The sequence below is a fragment of the Lissotriton vulgaris genome, chromosome 9 (genome assembly GCF_964263255.1).
Source record: "Lissotriton vulgaris chromosome 9, aLisVul1.2, whole genome shotgun sequence".
Classification (NCBI taxonomy): Eukaryota; Metazoa; Chordata; class Amphibia; order Caudata; family Salamandridae; genus Lissotriton; species Lissotriton vulgaris.
The window spans coordinates 1,143,870,184-1,143,891,056 of NC_141697.1; the positions used below are offsets into that span (position 1 = coordinate 1,143,870,184).

General features: G+C 44.5%; 1 protein-coding gene across 4 annotated transcripts in view; it reads left to right on the forward strand.

Moving 5' to 3' along the window:
* Nucleotides 1-20,873, forward strand: part of LOC147692932 (inter-alpha-trypsin inhibitor heavy chain H4-like) — a 563,260-nt gene that overhangs the window by 76,689 nt on the left and 465,698 nt on the right. For all 4 annotated transcript variants that reach the window (XM_086939190.1, XM_086939191.1, XM_086939192.1 and 1 more), the window contains exons 6-9: nucleotides 5,117-5,245; nucleotides 6,248-6,364; nucleotides 9,594-9,762; nucleotides 17,813-17,938. In XM_086939190.1, the coding sequence (XP_086795316.1) occupies nucleotides 5,117-5,245; nucleotides 6,248-6,364; nucleotides 9,594-9,762; nucleotides 17,813-17,938 (541 nt within the window). The remainder of the gene's footprint in view (nucleotides 1-5,116; nucleotides 5,246-6,247; nucleotides 6,365-9,593; nucleotides 9,763-17,812; nucleotides 17,939-20,873) is intronic.

Sequence of the window (20,873 nt, forward strand, 5' to 3'; positions counted from 1 at the left end):
CCGCCATTCAGTCAGAAGATGGCCCATTCAGCCACACCTAATCCCCCTATTGTGTGACTGTGTGGGAGAAATTCACAAAGTATAACTATCAGTTTACGAGGCAGGCTGCAGACTCAAATTAGGTAAGGGCAGACAATGACAACTTTCTAAAAGTGACATTTTAAAAATTGTAATTAAAAATCAAACTTTACTATTAATGATTAATGAGGATTTTACAATTCAATTTCAGAAATGCCCGGTCCCAATCAAATTGAAGCACTTATTAAATGTAATAAAGGCAACACAATGTTTTCCTTTGGGACACTACCAGGACATTTAAACATAAAAATACATGTCCAATCTTTCAATTACAATGTATCCTGCTCTATTGGCTACCTACGGCCTACCTTAAGGGTGATTACATTTAAATGGTCCCCAGTCCCACTGGAAGCATTTAGTTAAAAAAACCTGGTTATATGGAATACCAATCTACAAGGGACTTTCAAGTAATTTAAATATGCCAATCAGGCGACAAGTGACAAGTGTGTTGTGGGATAGTGTTCTGAATGTCACAGATAGGTTGAGCAGGTTGATGGCCGCTATTTCTCCTTGGTCCTGAATGGTCCAAATTATCAGTGGCTGTGATGAGTGCTGTTTGGGTGTTGTGGTTCTATCTAAATTATGATTGACAGTGAAAACTCCTTTATTTTCTTAGTCACAAATGCAGAAGTTTGAAGCAATGTTTCTCAGTGATGATTCAGTAGTTGTCATCACAAAATGTAGCCAAGCAGCGGACACATGTTTCGTCTCAGGGAAAAACCACCGGACGACTTCATCAGAGCATCAACAATTCTTTAGTAATATCGTCACCACATTCCAGGTATAACCTGTATGAGATCCCATACAATATGGGTCTAAAAGATAGAGGAAATTCCTTTCATTTGCAACATTCGGGATTCTACAACTTTTAAGGCCAAATTTCTTAAAGAGGACAAAATTCTGGTCCGGTAGTATTGGGTCAGATAAGTTCAGGTCATGGAGAGTACTCCCGCCGGCATCATCGCAATGAACAGTAAGTACGAAATCATCACTGAGAAACATTGCTTCAAACTTCTACATTTGTGACAAAGAAAATAAATAATAAAATAAAGGAATTTTCACTGTGAACCATCAAATCTGGATATTTTTTGGACTGATCAAATTGATATGACTGAATCTGATTATTAGGTTCTGTTTGCTTAGGAGCAATACTTTGATTACAGTTTATCCACTGTGGTTTGTATCTCAGAGGATTCTTTGGGACGAGGGTGGCCGTTACCTTTTTGCTCCCTGGAGCATTTGTCATTGGTATTTGATTATATTACTATGTAAATTGGTTTGCGCAAGATACAACCTAGCCACGCTTTGTATTTTCTTGTAAATTCGTATTGAGTGTGTTCCAGTCAATTGTGTAATTCGAGGTGGCATGTGAGGCTGGCCTTCTCTATCACTGTGACGAGGTAGGGGAGCAGGAGATCAGTTGGAAGTTGCTCAGTTGGTTGGGGTGGCAGATGGCTTCTTCAGGAGGGCATTTACTGCTGCATACTTCCAGTCTTCGAAGTGTAGCGGATGTGTTGATGATGCAATTGAGCGGGATGCAGATTGCTGGTGCTCTCAGGCTTTAGACGTAGTGGGCGCATGGATCCAATGAGGCCCCTGAGCAGATGGTCCACATAATCGTTAGTGTGTAGTTTTTGGTGAGCGTTGTCCAAGGGGTCAGATGGTCGTCTTGGTTTGGAATGGATGGTTTGGTGATGAGATCACTGGGGTTGGGTTGATGTGTGAAGTTGCTGTAAATGTTTGCGATTTTTCTGTGGAAGAAGTTTGACAGGTCACCACACAGTTCTTGGGAGAGGATGATGTTGTTGATGGAGGCCGAGGGTGTGGTGAAGTCTTTGATGATTGAGAAAATCTCCTTAGAGCTGCTGGAGATCCCTTTGATGCATTCAGCTAATGCTCTATTCTTAGTGCCTCCAAGTTGCTGTTGGTAGCGTCTGAGTGCAGCTTTATAGGTGTTTTTATTAGTGACTTTGTTGCTGGCTTTCCTTTTTCTCTCTTGCTGTTTGCAGTGTTGTTTGACATTTCAAGGGTCCTCTGTGCACCAACTGGCAGGCTTGTTGAATCTTCTTGCTTGTTGAGTTTGATGGATGTGAGGGGTCTGGACAATTCTTTGTCCAGTTGTTGAAGTTATTGATGTCCTCGTTGAGGTTGTCTGTGGGTTTGGGTTGATCAGAGCTGAGGGAGTAGATCCAGTCTCCTTTCGAGATTTTGCCCCACCTGTGCTTGGCAAGCTAATGCTGGTGGGCGCACTGGCTTGTAGTGTTTTGATTTGGAAGTGGATGGCGTCATGGTCTGTCCTTGTGAGTAGCAAAGTGGTGTTGTACATAACTGTTGCTGGTAGTGACGATGGTTTCCAGTGCATTTCCAGTGATGTGTATTGGTCCTGTGGTGAGCTTGGTAACTCCAAAGTAGTTCAGGCGTTTGAGGAGGGCTGTGGAGCAGGGGTTCGGTTTTGTCTTATAGGTGGAAGGTGAGGTCTCAGAGGAGAATGTAGGCTCTGGAGGAAGTTGTGAGGGGGCTGTTGAAGGGGGCTTGTAGTCCTGGTGGTCTTTAGGCAAGTGTTCCATGCAGGGTGAAATTCTCTGAGATTTGCAGATTGAAGTTAAGATGTTTCATGAATGGAGTAGCCCTCTCTCTGTAGATGTTGAGTACTTGATAGAGTCCTTGTAGATGACTGCAAGTTCTCTTCTTGCCTTGTGAGGGTGGTCCTGTTGTGCAATCTTGTAGTCCGCTGAAATTGCTGCAGGAATACCGGGTACCGAAGTGGAGTTGAACCAGGTTTCCATGAGGAAGAGGAGGTTCGGTGTGTTGCTGTTCAGCAGTTCCCAGATTTTGTTTACTGAGAGATCATGTGTCGAGTAGCATGCATGTGATTGGGTGTTGGCATGTGGGTGTGCTGTAGCTTTTAGTATTGGTTGGGGTGTTGCTTGTATTGCATGTGCTTGAGTAAGCTTGGTGGGTATGTGACTACAGGAGAACCTGCAATGGGTGCAGGTGAAGGCTCCATTAATGGGGTGTGCTGCACCGCAGGAGCAGTAAGGAGATTGGCATCAAGGGACCAGAGGAGCGCAGTAGAGTTTTCCTGGGTTGTGAACAGACCAGATATTCTGGCATTGGGTGCACATGGGTGCAGGCAGGCTTGCTCTTGGTGAAACCTTTGGAGTGCCAACGGCATGCCTGCTGCACATGTCCACACTATTTTGCCATTTTACTATATTTTTCCAAAGAGTGATACATAATTTAAAGCATTGTAAATACCAAAACATTTGCAAATCTATGCACAGTTTTTGCATGTAGGAGCAAATGCCTACTAGTATATAGCACAGAGCTTGCTAATTTAACTACAGCTTAAGCACTGAAACAGCACCGTCCTGCCCATTATTACAGTCACAGTTTGACCACTAGCGAAATCAAACTCATGTCTTTAAAAGATGGGCAATACATTAAAAAATAAAGGCCTTAATATGCAAACACCCTGTTCGGCATTATTGGTGTAGGAGTAAGTGTATGTCTTTAGTTGTGACTTAAAGATATTATCGTGGAATGCCGCAGGTGTCTACAAGCACTTCACGCATATGCAGAACACCATCACCTGAAAATAAACGTAGCAAAAAGTAAAATCATGTGTATGGCTGGTAGGAGAAAGACGGAATATGAGAACTTTAGGTGGACGGTGGGAGGACATAGGCTGGAGGTGGTGAATTCCTATGTGTTGTTAGGGAAGATAATATCTGCCAATTTGAGCGATAAGGATCATGTTCCTAACAATTCTCGAAAGGTTCTGGCTCAAGGTAAAAGTCTGAGTGCTTTTTATAGCGCAACGGGAAAAAGAAATTTCCCTTATTTGCTAGAGGTTTTTCGCGCAAAGATTTCAGCATCCCTACTCTACGGTGTTGGACTAATTGATTTGGGGCAATGGGTTTTCTGCATACTGTAGAGGGAAAAATCTTTCGTCAATTAGCCTCAGTTAATACTGCCTGCACAGCGGCTGCCCTTAGATTAGAGTTTGGAATCCGCAGTAGTTGGGTGCAGGCTTTAGCCGGGATTGTTCGCTGGGTGTCGTGCCTGGCCCCGGGGGACTTAGGGACCATGCGAAGTCTTATGAAAAAAGAATTTTTGGGATCCTTAAAAGAACACTCTAGAATTGTGAGGAATTTTAGAAAGGCGGTTGAATACCTGCAATTAGACTAATTAACTTTATTCACATTGTCCACTGACCAGCTGAAGGCTATTTTAAAACTGGCCACTTGGAAATTGAGTTTCAGCCTAGACAGGGAGGCAATTCTTGCAAAAAAAGGCCCCTCTCCATTTATTGACTGCTGCCTATATAAGAAAATGCAACCGTATGTTTCTTGGAACATACCTCACGGTATACGGCGTTTTTGGTTCCTCTTGAGGCAGGACCTCCTCCCTCTAAATAATTTAACATCTAGATGGTATGGGTCCCCTGCATTTTGTCACCTTTGTAATATGTCCACCCAGGATATTGTACATGTCCTCTTTATATGCCCAGCCTTGCTGACATCACGTAGAAAGTGGTTTAGACATATATGTTTAAAATTGGGTATCTTGACGGCAAGCTCTTTTTTAAATGCTTTGTACAATCCGCCCAATGAAATGTTCTGCTTTAATATATTTAACTTTTTTAAATGTTTTTTAGATATTTATTAGAGGGCTTGGGAATCAAATTGTTGTCAGTATTTGCTTTCTTATTTTGTTTTATGCAAAGTTTGTGTATGCACAAATGTATGTTGTATTTCTTTTATGTGGATCTCTTATGAATTCCAAAACATAAATAAAGAATTGAATTGTATGTCAGAATGTAGAGCACAACAATATCATCGAGATAGTACTGACTACCAATATTTTGTGAAGTTAAAATTATATAGATAAGCATAGATTAAGCAGCATTAAAATTTTGGAGAAATTTGCTATGCAAATGTTTGTGCCTGTGATTTTATCATGTTTTTGCAATCTATTTGTAAACTGAAGCTTTCTCGTGGCAAAATATTTAAGTCTTATTATCTTTAATATTTAGGCCCATATTTTATTCAAGCCAACAATGGACCAACAACGCAAAAAAGACGGTCTTGAGGAGACTCTTCTGGATGGGGACCTGATGATAAATTATGATGTAAAACGGGGTACATCTGCTGGTGACGTACAAGTAAGTGTGAACATGGCTGGTATATCATATCATGTGCTACACACTTGAGTTAATCTTCTGTGAGCACAGTGACACCACATGGTGCTATCCAACAGAATCCCTCAAGGTCTCTTCCTGTATTTACAACATACTCTTCCACCAGTTATCACTATAGAAAGCCCCAAAACATTATACCCAGTGGCGGCTCGCTGAGGGAGTTCTGTGGGGCGGGGGAAGGGCAGGGTGGGCCGTTAGTGGAGGCCGGCATACGATGGACAGGAGTAAGGTAAGTAATTAAATAAATAAAACAATTTACCTAGCGCACGCTGCTTCGCCATCTCAGCCCAACTGGTAATGAGGGCCCAGGTGTCAAGTAAAAATGGCCACATTCTATACAAATGGAGTAAGCACATGCAGACTGACAATGGAGCAAGGGTATCCTAACAGCATGTACATCGTTCTGTGAGAGTTGACAATTTTCCATGATTCTTGCATCCACTTAAGTGTTTACATTGATGTCCATTTTTTGAGCAGGAATAAAGCCTGCATTTTGCTCGAAAACAAATAGAGATTAGATCAGCACATATATGGAATATCTTTATATCACTTCCTAGTTGTTGTTATCTTAATCTAGAATATTGGCACCGTTTAATGTCCTATAAAGAGAAATGTGCCTTTTTAAATGGTAGGTAGTGCTCCTAGGCACTACAGTACTTAAATAACTGGGTGTGCTACATGACAAAGTTTAGGCAGAAGTTAGGAATTTAATTAATTTCCTTCAAATGTCATTGCTTGTGAATGTGAATATTTGATATCTTGTAAGCCTTCCACGCAGAAAGTGGAAATGCAGTAGTGTCTGCAGTATTTCAGTAGACTTGAAAATTTCTATTCAACAAAAGTGCTACCAGAATATACACATGTTGTGTGCTTTCTTCCCCACGCTGGCTATGTCTTTAACAGCTTCTCTTGTTCTTTCAATTGTTATTTCTGATTACTTACTTTAATTGCAATTCTGTTTCTCAGATAATAAATGGATATTTTGTGCACTACTTTGCACCATCTCAGATGCCAGCACTTCCCAAAAACGTTGTGTTTGTCATTGACACCAGTGGTTCCATGTACGGCAAAAAGATTGTGCAGGTAGGTAGCATTTTTCTTTTATTTAATGGCTTTGCATTCATGACACAATGATGCTATTGACAATGAGCCCGACATCCATAAAGAAAGACACTTCCTTGGTATGTTTAGTTTGGGGGCGGAGGACATCATCTGATTGACTGTAGTGAACATTTTATGGACACAGCTAAAGAATTAAGTCAAAGCATTTGCCTGAACTAATACAAAAACTAAATTAAAACGCACAATAAAGTTCGGTTTACTTTTCACATGGGTACTAGATCCCTTCAATGGCTTTCTCATCATGCTGTAGAGAACAATATTGGCCTGAAAAGATGAGGCCCCGACGGCCACAGATAACGTGAGTGTCTGCCCTACGACCTCAGTTTGTCTCAGGTTTGCTCTTATCTTGCTGGGTATCACTGTTGGTTTCCTTTTCTTCATTCCATGTGTGGTTTATCCGGAAGATTATGGTCTTTTTAAGCGACAATGGGAAGAAATTGGCCAGGAAACCCATCAATGGCTTCAGCTTAGGAAGAATTGATCCTAGGTTACAAGTATCAAAAGTTATTAAAACCACTGACACGTGTAAATTTGTGTTTGAAGTAAAATACTTGCAAAATGTTGTGCTTATCCATGTAGCATGTCATTGTTAGACCAACAGTCTACATCCATTCAAAACATATTATACCTCATTACTGCACCACATGATATCAGTAATTTCAGTGCAGGGGCGGCTCTAGGCTCATGGCGGCCCTGGGCAGGGAGCGTAGATAGGGGGCCCCGGAAGAGGGGGTCCGGGCAGGGTGGAGCGCGGAGGCCAGTGAAGAAGGGGGTCAGGGTGTTTGGAAGTGGAACAGAACCGGAGGCCGCCAAATCTCTGCCAGGGGCCGCCACGCAAATATGTATCCATCCTCTGAGGATTAATATATTAATAGGCACATGCATCAAGCTATTTAGGAATCGCAAACGGTGCGATTTGGTAAAATCGGCCGTTTGCGATTCCTAAATACCTTTTTAGTATGCATCATGCATTTTTGGACAATTCGCTATTTTTAGCGATTTCCAAAAATGCGATTGCTCTTAAGGAATCGCAAATTTGCAATTCCTTAAAAACAATGCATCATTTTTTTTTAAATTGCGATTTTCGAAACTGGAAGTGCAAATTACCACGTGGTTGAACCTCGTGGTAATTTGCGAAATTGTTCAAATATGCTTTAAATTGCTTTTTTTAAACTGTGCAATTACAGACACACATGTCCTAAGGACATGTGTGTATGTAACTTGTACTGAAAAGTACATTTCATGGGTGCAGGGGGGGTCATTGGACCCCCCTCTCCACCCTTGAAATGCATTCATGAATTGCGATTTTTCAATTGCGAATTCGCAATTCCCATTGATTCCTATGGGCCTTTTAGCCCATAGGAATGAATGGGAATTGCAAATTCGCAATTGAAAAATCGCAAATTTAATGCGAATCGGTAAAAATTGCGATTTTTACCGATTCGCATAAAATTTGCGAAAAAAATGATGCATAGGCTTTTGCGAATTCTTATTTGCGATTCGCTATTTTTCGCAAATAAGAATTCGCAAATGCTGATATTGATGCATGTGGGTGTAAGCATATATATGGACGTGGCGGCCCCTGGGGTTTGGTGGCCCTGTGCAGGTGCACAGCTTGCACATGCCTAAGGCCGCCCCTGTTCAGTGGTATTTCCACTGTGGTATTTCCGCACCAGAAATTACTGATATCATGTGATGCAGTAGTGCTAGGGTGCAGAATTACCAGAGTATTTCAATTTTTCAGTGGGAATGGGGAATTACCACATTAATCAGTGTATTCACATCGATTCCCTCTGGTTTGTCTCCCATCTAACACCCCTTTCTTGCAGATATGTTGCTGTGTTTTTTCTCGTAAAATGTTCACAGGAAAAAAACTTAAAGGTCCATTTTTTCCTCACACCTTTTCCATTTCAGATTTAATAGAAAACTTTTTTTTCCACCTGCTTTACAATATTACTTTTAAAGAGAGCTATTATTGTAGAGTTTGATGACTTCATTCAGACAGAAATCAGTATTCTAGGATCCCAAAATTAAATTAAATTATCTTTGTATAGCGTGAGTAGCAGTTATGTTCTTTGAATGAGCTAACAAAGGGGTTCTGCTGGCTTACATGTAACATGGGAGTAAAGATTTACAGTGCCCTCCTGATATTACTGATCAAGGATGAAAGTATCTTATTTTCCTCTAGTGACTTTGTAGTACAACCAGACAAGCTGCAGATTGCATTAAAGAGATACTGGAAGGTGGGCATAGCTTTTGCTGTACTGCCACTCTATGGGGCTGATTCACAAAAGCATTTTGAGTACATGAATTGCCACTACAGGAGTAATCTTTCAATGAGTCGTCCACCTTCATATTAGTTAAAATGCATAAAAGGCAGTCTTTTCTACTTGTACTGATTGTATAGGAATATTTCAATGTTCTTTTCCTTGTAGATATTTGGTGCCCAGTTGACAAATGCATGCAAGAGTAAAAAAATACTATTGGGCACATGCATCATTGTCATTTGCATTCGCAAACGGTGCGAATCGCAAATTTTGGCCGTTTGTGAATGCAATTGACAAAATTGGGGTGCATCATGTTTTTCGCAATTTTAGAAATCGCAATCATGTTGCGATTTCTAAAATTGCGATTGCATTTAAGAAATCGCAATGCAAGAACATTTTAAATTTGCGAATTAAACACACACATGACCTTGGGGCATGTGTGTGCGAAAAATGCCCTTAAAGTTATATTTCAGGGGTGCAGGGGGGGGGGTCCTTTGGACCCCCCACCTGCACCCTTGAAATTGCATTCTCAATTTGCGATTCGCAGTTTGCTCATCGCAAATTGAGAATGACCTCCTATTCATTCCTATGGGCCTCTAGGCCCATAGGAATCAATGGGAAGGGATTCCTTAATTGCGATTCGCAAATTGAGAATCGCAATTAAGGAAGTTTAAGAAATCACAAAAAAAATGCGATTTCTTGGTGCATAACCGTTTGCGATTTCTTAATTGCGATTCCTTAATTTTCGCAATTAAGAAATCGCAAACGGCAACAATGATGCATGCGGCCTAGAGTACCTCTTAATATACTTCAAAATACTTTTGTGAAGATGCCCCCTTAATATGTAATTTGTATGTCCTTAAAGAGTACTGCTAGTTAGAAACTAACAAGGTTTCTTTTGTTTTTTGTTGTTTTCTTTACAGACAAGAGAGGCTCTTCTGAAGATTTTAGAGGACCTAAGTCCAGAGGATCATTTTAACTTAATTACGTTCCATTCAGCTGTGACTAGATATCAAAATGTCATGCTTAAAGCAAACAAAAGCAATATAGAAAAAGCAAAAGCCTTTGTAAAATCCATTCAGGAATATGGAGGTGAAACATATTTTAATCTTTGCTTTTTTTCAACTTCTTTTTATTTAAGTATTTTCCGAGCATTCATTTTGCAGGCTTCTCTGTGTCCATATGTGGTTCAAGCAGTATGTTACCCCTGTTCATGAATATTTGTGCAGTTTGTACCTTCTATAGCTTGCAAATCCGGAGAGGGAAACAGAATTTCATCCTCTACAAATGTATTCGCGAAATGTTTATATTTACAACAATGAGTTTCACTCCTTCCTGCCACGCTGCTCGTTGAGCGACGCATAAATCATAATCTAATGGCTTATTTTCTCAAGCTTATTTACTTCGCTTGACGTTTGATCGCGAACTTCTAAAAACCTTTTCACATCACTGTAATGTCTTAGGCCGTGAAGGTTAGAAAGGTAAACTTTTTGGAGATGTGTTTTTCATCAGACCACCCTCTCCATCACTGGTCAACAGCTGTTGGTACCCGCTTCATAGTCTCTTGCCCCCAATAGAAATAGATGTGACTTTCCATTTGTTATTTATCTAATATTCTTGATCCCTACATCATTTATTTCTTTAATATTGCTCTGTTAACTAATTTGGTTAAGAAATGTCAGGTTTCTATTTCTCTGCTGGATTGCCATTTTGGTGTTATTGCACCATGTCAATTTCTATGCTGAAATGCTATCGACTTGAAGTAACAAGAGTGAGCCAGGTACTTTTCTTAATTTTTTTAAATATTGTTTTTATTGACGTTTCAAGAACTTGCAATCAAGGGACACGGAGCCAGTACATACATTACAATAATGAATCAGTTATTCTTCGACCTGAATACATTAATCAAGGACCAAGGTATAACCACCCCCTCACAAGCATCAATTTTGACACATCTATAATTAGCATCCACTTCACAAGCCGTTGTCGTACTACCCGCTCCCACTCCGCACCCAGAATCAGTAGCCCCAGTCAGTGTCCGCTACACAAGTGTCATCTCGTCAGTGTGCTGTGATGAGTCCTCCAAGTGGGGTTCGCTCTGATCGCCAGTGTCCTGTGCAGATCTCCTCTCCAAGTACAGCACCCAGTAGTTCTTAGGACGGTTACGGGGAGGAAGCAGTCCACTATATAGTTCAGTTTGCGTACAACAATATAACATATCACTAGACCACTTAGCTAGCATCGGAGTCGGTCCCCGCATCCAGTGGAGCGCTGCGCACCGTTTGGCAACCAAGAAGGGCATATATACAAGCCTCCGCCTTGCAGGTGCAATATCCTTAGAATTCCCCAAGTAGGGCCAGCAGCGGAGATGGGGTCAGCGACAGACCAGTGACTCTGTTTACCTCGCCATAGACCGCGCACCAAAAGTCAGAAACCTTCGGGCACAGCCAAGCTAAGTGCAAAAAATCGGCAGATTGTTCCCTGCATCTTTCACAGCCTGAGGTCTCTGTCAACCAGTATCGAAACAAATGCTCAGGGGTATAGTAAACCCTACTCAGGAATTTAAAGTGCGTCAGACGGTGGCGACCTTTCAAAGACACACTCTTAACATTAGCGCAGCAGTATCTCCACCTTTCCTCAGGGAGGTCAGTGGCCAAGTCAGCCTGCCATGCCAGGCGAGGTTTAGTATAATCCACTGTCCGTTCTGCAAGTGTGATGCGATACAAGTTCGTAATTAATTTAGCCGGCGTTTTAGCGGTCTCAACAAAGTTATACGCCAAGACTGTCTGGGGCTCAGTCATATCCTCGCCTAGCAGCCTTTTTAAAGCATGTCTAACTCTGTGAAACTGGAAGCGCAGTAGAAGCAGAACGCCACAATCCTCCTCTGGGTCTAAATCCTCCCAGGTACGAGCTCTACCGTCTGTAAAGAGGTCGCCTATGTTGGCGATATTCATTTTAATTAGAGCCAATACCACAACTCTATCCCTGCAGGAGTCAAGCCATGAACACCAGGCCAATTGCGCACCCTGGGCATAGAGCAACGAGCAAGCCTGAGCATCCATCAGGTGATACCAGGCATGTGTCACAACATTCAGAGAATCTAGGATGCCCGTCCGCCGGTCTCTAGGTCAGGACATCAGTGCCGGCAGCGGAGTCGGGTCGGCCACTATTGCTTCAATTCGCAAGTGCGGCGCTTTGGCCGGGCCATGTATCCAGCCGTACGCATGCGCGCCTTGTGCTGCTCGATAATATAACTCCAAGTCCGGAGCGTGTAAGCCACCCTCCTCATAGGGCCGGATGAGAATGTCCCATGCCACCCTGGGCTGTTTCCCAACCCATGCCAGCCGCAGCACCATAGCATGGAGCTACCAAAAGAATGTTCACGATAAGATCATTGGAATATTACTGAAGAGAAATAAGAAACGGGGTAGGACGATCATTTTTAGCAAGGATATACGGCCCATCAATGGCAAGGGCAGATTTATCCATTTGTTCACATCGTACTCAAGCTTAGAGTTTGCCACCCCATAATTCTCCCTGAGGACCACCTCTGAATCAGTATGTAGCCGGATACCTAAGTAGCGGACTGAATCAGTGGTCCACTGAATGGGATAGTCCGAATCAATCCTTCTAGTGGCAGGGATGTGCTGGAACATTATTGTCTTGATCCAGTGCACGTGTATCCCCGAGAACGAACTGAACAGTACTACCTCGCGTAGCACGGTCGAGAGGTTGTCTTCCGGGTGTCGCACATATAGTAGAGTGTCGTCCGCGTACGTGGACACTATCAAGTTGTACTTGGGAAATTGGATACCACATGGCTGTGGTATTCTCGTAGAGTGCAAGCCAGAGGTTCCGCAACCAAGGCTTACAAGATGGGGGAAAGGGGGCAGCCCTGTGTGGTGCCTCAGCCTACAGGGAAGGGCTCAGTCGTGGGCGAGCCTATGCGGACCCGCGCCGCTGGGAAAGCATAAAGCTTATTCAGTAGCTGAATGAAAAGGTCACCCACCCCCATGCGGCGCAGCACCAGTCGGAGGAAAGGCCACTCGACAGAATTGAAGCCCTTTTCCATATCCAGGAAAACTGCTACCGCAGGCACATCCTGGTATGTATGTTGAAATGCCGTGAACACGGTCCGTAGGTTATAAGTTAGCTTACGGTTGGGAACAAAGCCTGCCTGCTCAGGGGCCACAAGCGTGGGAATCAGTGGGCTCAGACAGTTGGCAATAATTTTCACGAATATCTTCGCGTCAACATTAAGCAACGACAATGGCCTGTATGAAGCGCAATCCTCAGGGGGTTTCCCAGGCTTAAGGATAGCTACGATAATAGCTTCCCGCATCGTGGCGCATTTCCCCCGCCTCCGCATCTGCTCAACTAGCGTCAATAAGCGAGGTATCAGCAAATCAGAGTACGTTCTGTAAAAAGAGGCCGGAAAGCCATCGCTGCCCGGAGCGCTGCCAGCTTTCATTGACAACAATGCCCAAACAATTTCCTCTCTTTCAAATGGGCGGACCAGGAACGCGCGGTGCGTTTCAGTCAGCCAGGGTATGTGTTAAATAGTTGCCTAGAATGCGTTCCTCCAAAGCAGGCCCCCTAGAAGCGTATAGTGTGGCATAATATTCCCAAAAAACGGGCCGCCACCTGTACCGCAGATAATTCATCCCCAGTCTGTGGGGAGCGCAGTGTAGGCGTCAACCAACATATTTCGTTATGACATAGCGTCCCTCATCGTCCGTGGCAACTGGGGTCATTGTCAGTGAGGCCTTAGGGTTCACCCAAGTTAAGACGCCCCTGGCGTGAGAGGTGAAACCTGCAGCGTGTATGTTGTTATAGAAACCCCTATAGCGTAGCGTCGGGCTGTCTGAGCGCAGGTGGGTCTCCTGAAGTAGTGCTATATCTATTGCATGTCTCCAGAGGTACTGAAGCGCACGCCTGACCTTTCTGTGATCAATCAGTCCTCTAACATTTCATGTCAGGAATGTGATAGTGTCATTGTCTTGCAACTGCTGTATCAGGTCGGGGGAAATGGTGTATGCAGGTAAGTAGATGTAATTGTCCTTTTCATCGACCAGCGCATCTGCTGAGTCACGCCCGCGTCAGCAAGAGTCCCTTTTTCAAAAACAACAAACAAACAATCCCCCCACCCACAGACTGCTCCAAAAGAAGAAAATATGAAGCTACCCTTAGTCCCCCTCAAGCCTGCCCCACCCCAACTCAGCCGCGTCCCAGCTCCCCACCCAGCCTGAACCGCGCTACAACCCCTCTCATAACTCCAAATCCCCCTCCACCCACAACCCTCCTCCCACCAGCCTCAAGGTCAACACAAAATACAAAATACGAAATACAAATCAAATATGAGAAAGGACCCTCAAGTGGAGGATCCTCATAAAAAAAGTGGGTAACACGCAGGGGCGTAGGTAACTCGCTTATAACAAGTCTATAACTACGTCTCTCTGTGTAACTCGCTGCAGCCCCCCACCCCCGCCTCTAAAGCAAAAGTAAAAGTTATAGCATGTGTCCTCATGCAGCATGATAATGACCCTAAAACCGTGAAGGACTTCAGCGCATTATGACTGTCCATACCACCCTACCTCAGGAACACCAGTCCCGGACATCAATCACGTCTCTTGCATCCAGTGCACTAGTAGGAGGTCAGAGGTCAGAGGGCATCCACCCATTCCCAAGCTCTGTATGTACAATGTATTGGAGGGGTTATGTGCGAAGAATGTGGTATTGATGACGTGTCGTCCATAAGAACACCCCCCTCACCCCCCACACATCCGGGGGATACATTGGCCCATAGCAAAATCAGTTCCTAGGATATAGAGCTCCACTAGGAAAGCAGCCCAGGCCAACAATATTGATAACAAAAGTCATAGGAGGGGTCACCCAAGTGTACAGTTGCCCCGGGTCATTGGAGTACCTCAACAACTCGTAGTCCTCGATTTCAATCCTGGTCGTCCAGGAAGCCCCCCGCAGAGTCGTCGGCAGGCCATTCTTCAATGTTTGTCGCGCGTCCCTGCGCCAGTCTTTCATGGCCTTCTGAAGCGCCCTCGATCCGTGAATATGGTAGACGTCCCCTGCCTGTTGACTCTCAGCTTGGCAGGGTACAGCATAGCATAATCAACTCCAAGTTCACGTAGTTGGCGCTTCATTGGTACAAAATGGTGCCTTGCCTCCTGCACCCTTGCCGTAAAGTTCGGGAAGAGAGAGAGTGTGGAGCCCTCATATATGAGCGGTTGTTTCTCTCGGGCAAGCTTCAACGCCGTGTATCGGTCCCTATAATTAAGCAGCTTGGCCACAAAAGGATGTGGGGGGCCCCTAGTTTAGGTCTCGGGCCCAAGGTGCTGTGCGCCCTCTCAATAACAAACATTCCAGAGAAGGCTGTTTCTCCCAGCAGTTTTTTCAAAAGGACCTCGACCAACAGTTGCCTGTCTATGTACTTTCCGGCAGGCCCGTAATTCGTATGTTACATCTTCGAGACCGCGCCTCTAAGTCCTCCACCTTGTCCTGCAAGATTTGAAGCACCCTGCCAAGCCTTTTATGGTCCGAGTCCATAGTTGTTTGCGCCTCCTCCACCTCAACAATGCGGCGCTCCGACATATCAAGGCGTTCAGCGTGCTTGTCGAGTCGCTCCACCATCCGGTCCATGCGATATGTGAGGGCATCCATCTTCGTGCCTAGGGAGGCGATACCGTCCTGTAGGTTCTTTTCCATGGCAAGTAAGATGCTGCGGATGTCCGGTTCCGGTGTGTCGCCTCCCTCCGCAGACCCTGCACCGTCCTTCTCTGCGCCCAGCGGGGGGTCGCTGGACTTGGATTTTCTACTGTCAAATGTTAGTTTAGGCTACGACCTGTCCGGGCGCCCCATAGCGGCACAACTTTCTGCTATCTCCTCTAGTTCAAAATCCCAGACTTCAAGGGGGCCCTCCACTGCCAGAAGCCACGCGTTGTCCTCTCCAGCCCGACACTCAGCTCAGACGGCAGATTAGGAGTCAGAGGCAGACAGTGGGCCGGGCCAGGCCTTCACAGCAACACCACCAGCCGCCAGCCCAGAATGCATAGAAGTCCCAAACCTCCTCAATCCGCACTCAGCGCCAGGTCAATACGGGGCTGCAGAGCCGGGCGGCAACAGCATCGAGTGAGTAGGCCCCACTTCACACTCCATCCCCAGTGAGCAGCAGATCTGGGTCGAATCCTCGAGCCCCACAGTAAAGGCCCCCTCCAGGGGCTGCCCCCACGTCTCGCCAAGATCAATGTCCCAGCCAAGCGCTTAGGCTCCCCACAACGCGGCTCTCCGCTCCCGAGCAGGCGCTGTCGCAGTCAGGGCCCCCGGCATTGGGGCAAAGGTGGGGGGGTCCGCAAAGCTCTCCCAGAAGGATTGTGCCGCGTATCGCTCCCGGAGTGGGCAACACTAGCCCCGTCCCCGCATCTCACTTCTAGCAGGGGAGGGGGTGGCCAGTCTCAGGGTCCAGGCTCAACTAGTTCCTTCTCCTCTGTCCCGCGCCCAGGAAGCTGTCCCTAGCCCCCCAGCACACGGAGGACACAAGGAGGGTACCAAGAGACCCCGGCCGCGCACCAGGAACAGCCGCATCGGCCGCAGGGCCTCTCCAGGAGTCTATAGGCCCAATGACCCAAGCAGAGCCGGGCGCTCAGAGAATTTGCCGTAGCCGCGGCAGAAGCTCTGGGCTGCTCGTCACCCTCCGTATGGCTCTCCGCTCACCTCCTCACTGCTTGCGGGGGCCGTCGGGCGCGCTCAGCTCTTGGGTTCCCAGTGGCAACCGCTACAGGTGGCCCGCAGCACCACCAGCGCGCTGACACTCGAGGGGGCAGCAGCAACTCGGCCCTCGGTGCGCAGTAGGCCGCACCACAGCTCCACTCGCGGCCAGGCCAAGCCGATCAGAGCAGCGCTCTCCGGCTGCGTAGAGGGACAAAACTCTCCTAGTATCGGCCCTAGTTGTTCCGGAGCAGAAAGCCAATGTTCCGAGGGTCAGTGGACACAGCTATAATAAGGATAATTGGCAGGATAGTTACAGAAGCGGGGGAGCTCTCGGCTCAAGCAGCCATCTCGGTTGCGAGCGAGCTCCGCCCCCCGTGAGCCAGGTACTTCTCACAGAAACAAATATACGAACAAGATCAGATTGTTTGAGCTTTGTGTGAATCACATTTCTCCTTCAAATTGTAGCATTTGTGTCCCCTATCTTAAAAATCTGCATTTCTATGATCTCTATTTTAGTGATGAGCAAATATACACAGTCATAATATACGGACGGTGTCTTCATGCCTTCAAGTTAGAGCTTGAAATATGTTTTAAAAACTTTAGAAAAATCTCAAACAAGTTTTAAAACAAACATATACTTTTGGCAGAAATGTTATTTAATTTGATAATATTTCCTTTCCTAGCTGTACCTAAGCAAGTCAGGTTTGGGAGCAGTCCGAGAACCCCTGGATAACCACAACCTTTCAGCCAAGTACCCAGACTACTTCAGATGAGGCACCTTAGAGTATATGTAGTTCATCTTTAAAATAAATGCATCCAGAAGTGAAGTGGAAACTTGTGTAGGTTTCATTAAATCTATCTGATGAACGGTATCCACATTTTATGAAATTAATTAGAACTTAAACATTTAGCATTGTACAAAATAAATGGGGCAATACCATAAACATTCTATCAACATAATGTTACCTTGTGTCAGTCTAGATGAATCCATGACCTAGACAGCAAACCAAAATCTAACTGTAAGCATGAATTGTTCTATTTTCCAATGTTATGAGAGATGTAATGAAACTAAATAACTTTGGTAATATACAGCTTCATGTTGTGGGCTGAGTTGATAAAAATCACACCATTTTAGCAGAAAAATACAAGGTGTGGACAACATGAACTAGATGAGCTGGGATAAGTGAAGTTCCAATGGTTTTCAGTGGGTTTCATTAAAGAAAACACTGGGATTTCAGATTTCCAGCTGACTCTGCCCCCAAGCCAGTGGCTTGTTACTGTATATTGACAACAGATAACACCCGAAGTTAGCAATGTGTGTCCGAAGGACGGAAACATCTGAGAAGGCTGCCATGCCACCATGTTACTTCTAAGTCAATAGTAATTGAACATGATCTAACTCTTTGATTTTGTCCTACAGCCACAGACATTAATAGTGCCCTACTATCTGCAGTTCAAATATTAAAAGAGTCAGAGGAAACTCGAGTCCTACCAGAAAGAAGTGTTTCCATGATCATTATGTTAACAGATGGGCAACCCACTACTGGTAAGTTCCAAAGAACTCTCCCAGACTTTTGAAATTCTTATTGAGAATCATGATGGAGCAGTTCATTTGATTCATTACATCTGAGTAGACCTTCTCACTGTAATCTGTATTTCTGACTTGCGGAAATACTAGCCTATTACTTTCATGGCCCATAGAAATTGTGAATAACATGCCATGACATAACTGGTGGTACATAAGAAAGGGTTAACCCAATAGAGTCACTGGGACCTGGGTATTTGAACGATACATATAAGAAGGGGTCCCAGTACATGAAACTAAAGAGTCTATACAAACATACAAAGAATTCAACACAAAGTTGCTTGAAAGTTTGTACCACACTTGTTTTACTCACAGTGTGTATATAAAGCAAAATACACAAAATAACAGAAGCATTCAATTATCATCGTAAAATGATGATGATTGAATGCTTCTGTTACTTTCAAGCAACTTTGTGTAGAATTCTTTGTATGTTTGTATAGACTCTTCAGTTTCGTGTACTGGGACCCTTTCTTATATGTATCATGACGTTACTGGTGGCATGTTAAATGACATCATTGATGACATCAATGTTTACCGTTGTTATAATCTGCCCCACAGTTAAATGTGTTGTTTTTTAAACAACTGAATACATTTAAACCTGGTTACACTTATTAAAATGTATTTTTGAACTTGTAACACACTGGGACCATTTCTTTCAGAGCTTAGTAAACATTTGTAATGTTTTATTTAGAGTTTTACACATGTTCTGTGTGGAAAATACCAAACAATATTTTTATAGTTACAAAGGTTTTTATTAACTGTTAAGTGTTTTGGAGGGATGTGAATTTCCACAGCAAAGTAAGTAAAGAATGGTAACTATTGTGTTAAGGAGTTGTCAATGTTTTCTACTGTTAAAAACCAATACCAATTACAATTGTAAAATATATTTTATTAACTTCATTACTGTATATAAAGCTAGAATTTGAAGGGACTGTAACAAAGTAATTCCTCATAAAGTAGCAGGTTTTCTGTCCGACCGCCTCTGCTCCTCCCAACCTCATTTGGAATATGTGTTGAAACATGCTATGCCTGATGTCAAAAGTGCCACTGTCACAACAATCAGGAAAATCATTGAATGGTCATGACACAAATGACATCCGTCTGATCTTCTAATTCAGGATTGCTGGTTTAAGGGCTTTTTCTCCTATTCATGAAGTTGCAACAGCTACACAGCAATACTGAAAGAGATTTCAAGTGTTTCTTAGAACCTAGGACATTGAGTACACTGTCTGTGGCTGAAAGATGCCCCCCCCCCCCAAACCTCCTTGAATCTCTGGGAAAGCTTGCTTGAGCAGTTAAGTCTGAAGTTGCCTTTTTGTCAAGAAAAGTACAACACCTCAATAATATCCTCAATATGTCCATACATGGAGAATAGAAATAGAAAAACCAAATATTGGAAATAGCTTAACAGAATAATGCCCCAAAATACACTCAACAATGCCTTCATAATAGAAAGCACCCAGCTTACATACAATACAGACATTGACAATCACAAATTGTGCTCTGTGCTGTTGATACTGATTTGTGAACACACAGGATTGTAACCTCACGGTCAGGGGCAGGCAGGTTGCAAGGATGATTCTGCGACAGCTGGGCCACTCACGAAGAGGGTCTCAGGGATGTCAATGTTCCATGATGGGTGCTTACTTCCTGGGCAATTGGAGTCCAGAATGGGCTCTTCGCCTTGGTATAGGTTGCAGGGGGTCTGGTACCCCATGTATCAGTATGGCTCAGCTCCTGTTGGTCCTGGTGTCTTCACACTTGATGGGGAGACAGATCTGACCCTCCGTAGCGGGTGTATCTCATTTTGCTGGGATGCTGTGTCTGAGTCATCGGGGAGCAGCAAGTCAATAAACTGGATTCTGCGGGTTCAGTGCCTGCGATATGCAGGAGAATATTTCCTCTACCGCAAAGGAGTTCTCTGGCAACTAGCAAAGGTCCAGCGATGCCCCTTAAAAACTAGATATAGGGGTGTTAAAGGGGGTGACAGTAGCCAATGGGCTGACTCCCTTTAGGGTGTCTACACCATCTAAGTGACCACTTCCGGTGGGAAGGGATCCTTTCCTAGCCCTGATAGGTTAAATTCTGCCATTCCAAGATAGAGTAATTGGAAAAGTCATGCTCACATCACCTACCCTACCTTAGAGGTGGTGCGGGCTGAATGTGGGCACACCTCCTGCCAAATGTGGAGCAGGACAGGGGTTTGGCATCCTCCAGTAGCTGCAGCTGCCTAGTTTACATTTCAAAGGCAGCATCACCATTGAAGCTTCTCACCCTGGAAGGCCATTCTGGCCTGGGGAGGCGTGAAGCACCTTTGCCCAGAGCAGGCTTTGTTCCTGGCCTCTGAGGGTGCTGGCTGTTACCCCATGAGGTCAGAGAAATGTCTGGTAGTGGCAGGCTGGCTAAGACTCGTCAGAGACCACAAAAGTGCTTGGTAGCTTTTCAGTGGACCCTCTAAGGTGTCTCCTGTGTGCATTTAGATAATAAATCCACCACTGGCATCTGTGAGGTTTAATTAAGTTAAGATATTTTTGGACCAAACATCTTAGATTACAGTAAAGCCATCATGGGGCTATGAAACTCGTGATAACATGTATTCAGCCAATATACTCTCTATGGCTTCCATTTGCACTTACAATATCCAAGGATTGATCTAGATATTACAGGGTCATATCTTCTTATGCAGAAATTTCCACACATGGGATACAGTGCACTCTGCCTTAGGGCTGAAAGGCCTGCCATAGCGGGTGGCGTACCTATACCTCATGCAGTGTATGGGGGCATGGCACACAGGGCTGTTTGCCATGTGGATTCTTTGATTTTCTCTGCACCAAGACACGGGGACTGCAATGGCAGTTTGCATAGTGTTGGTGAGGGGTCTCTGGGGTGGCACAAT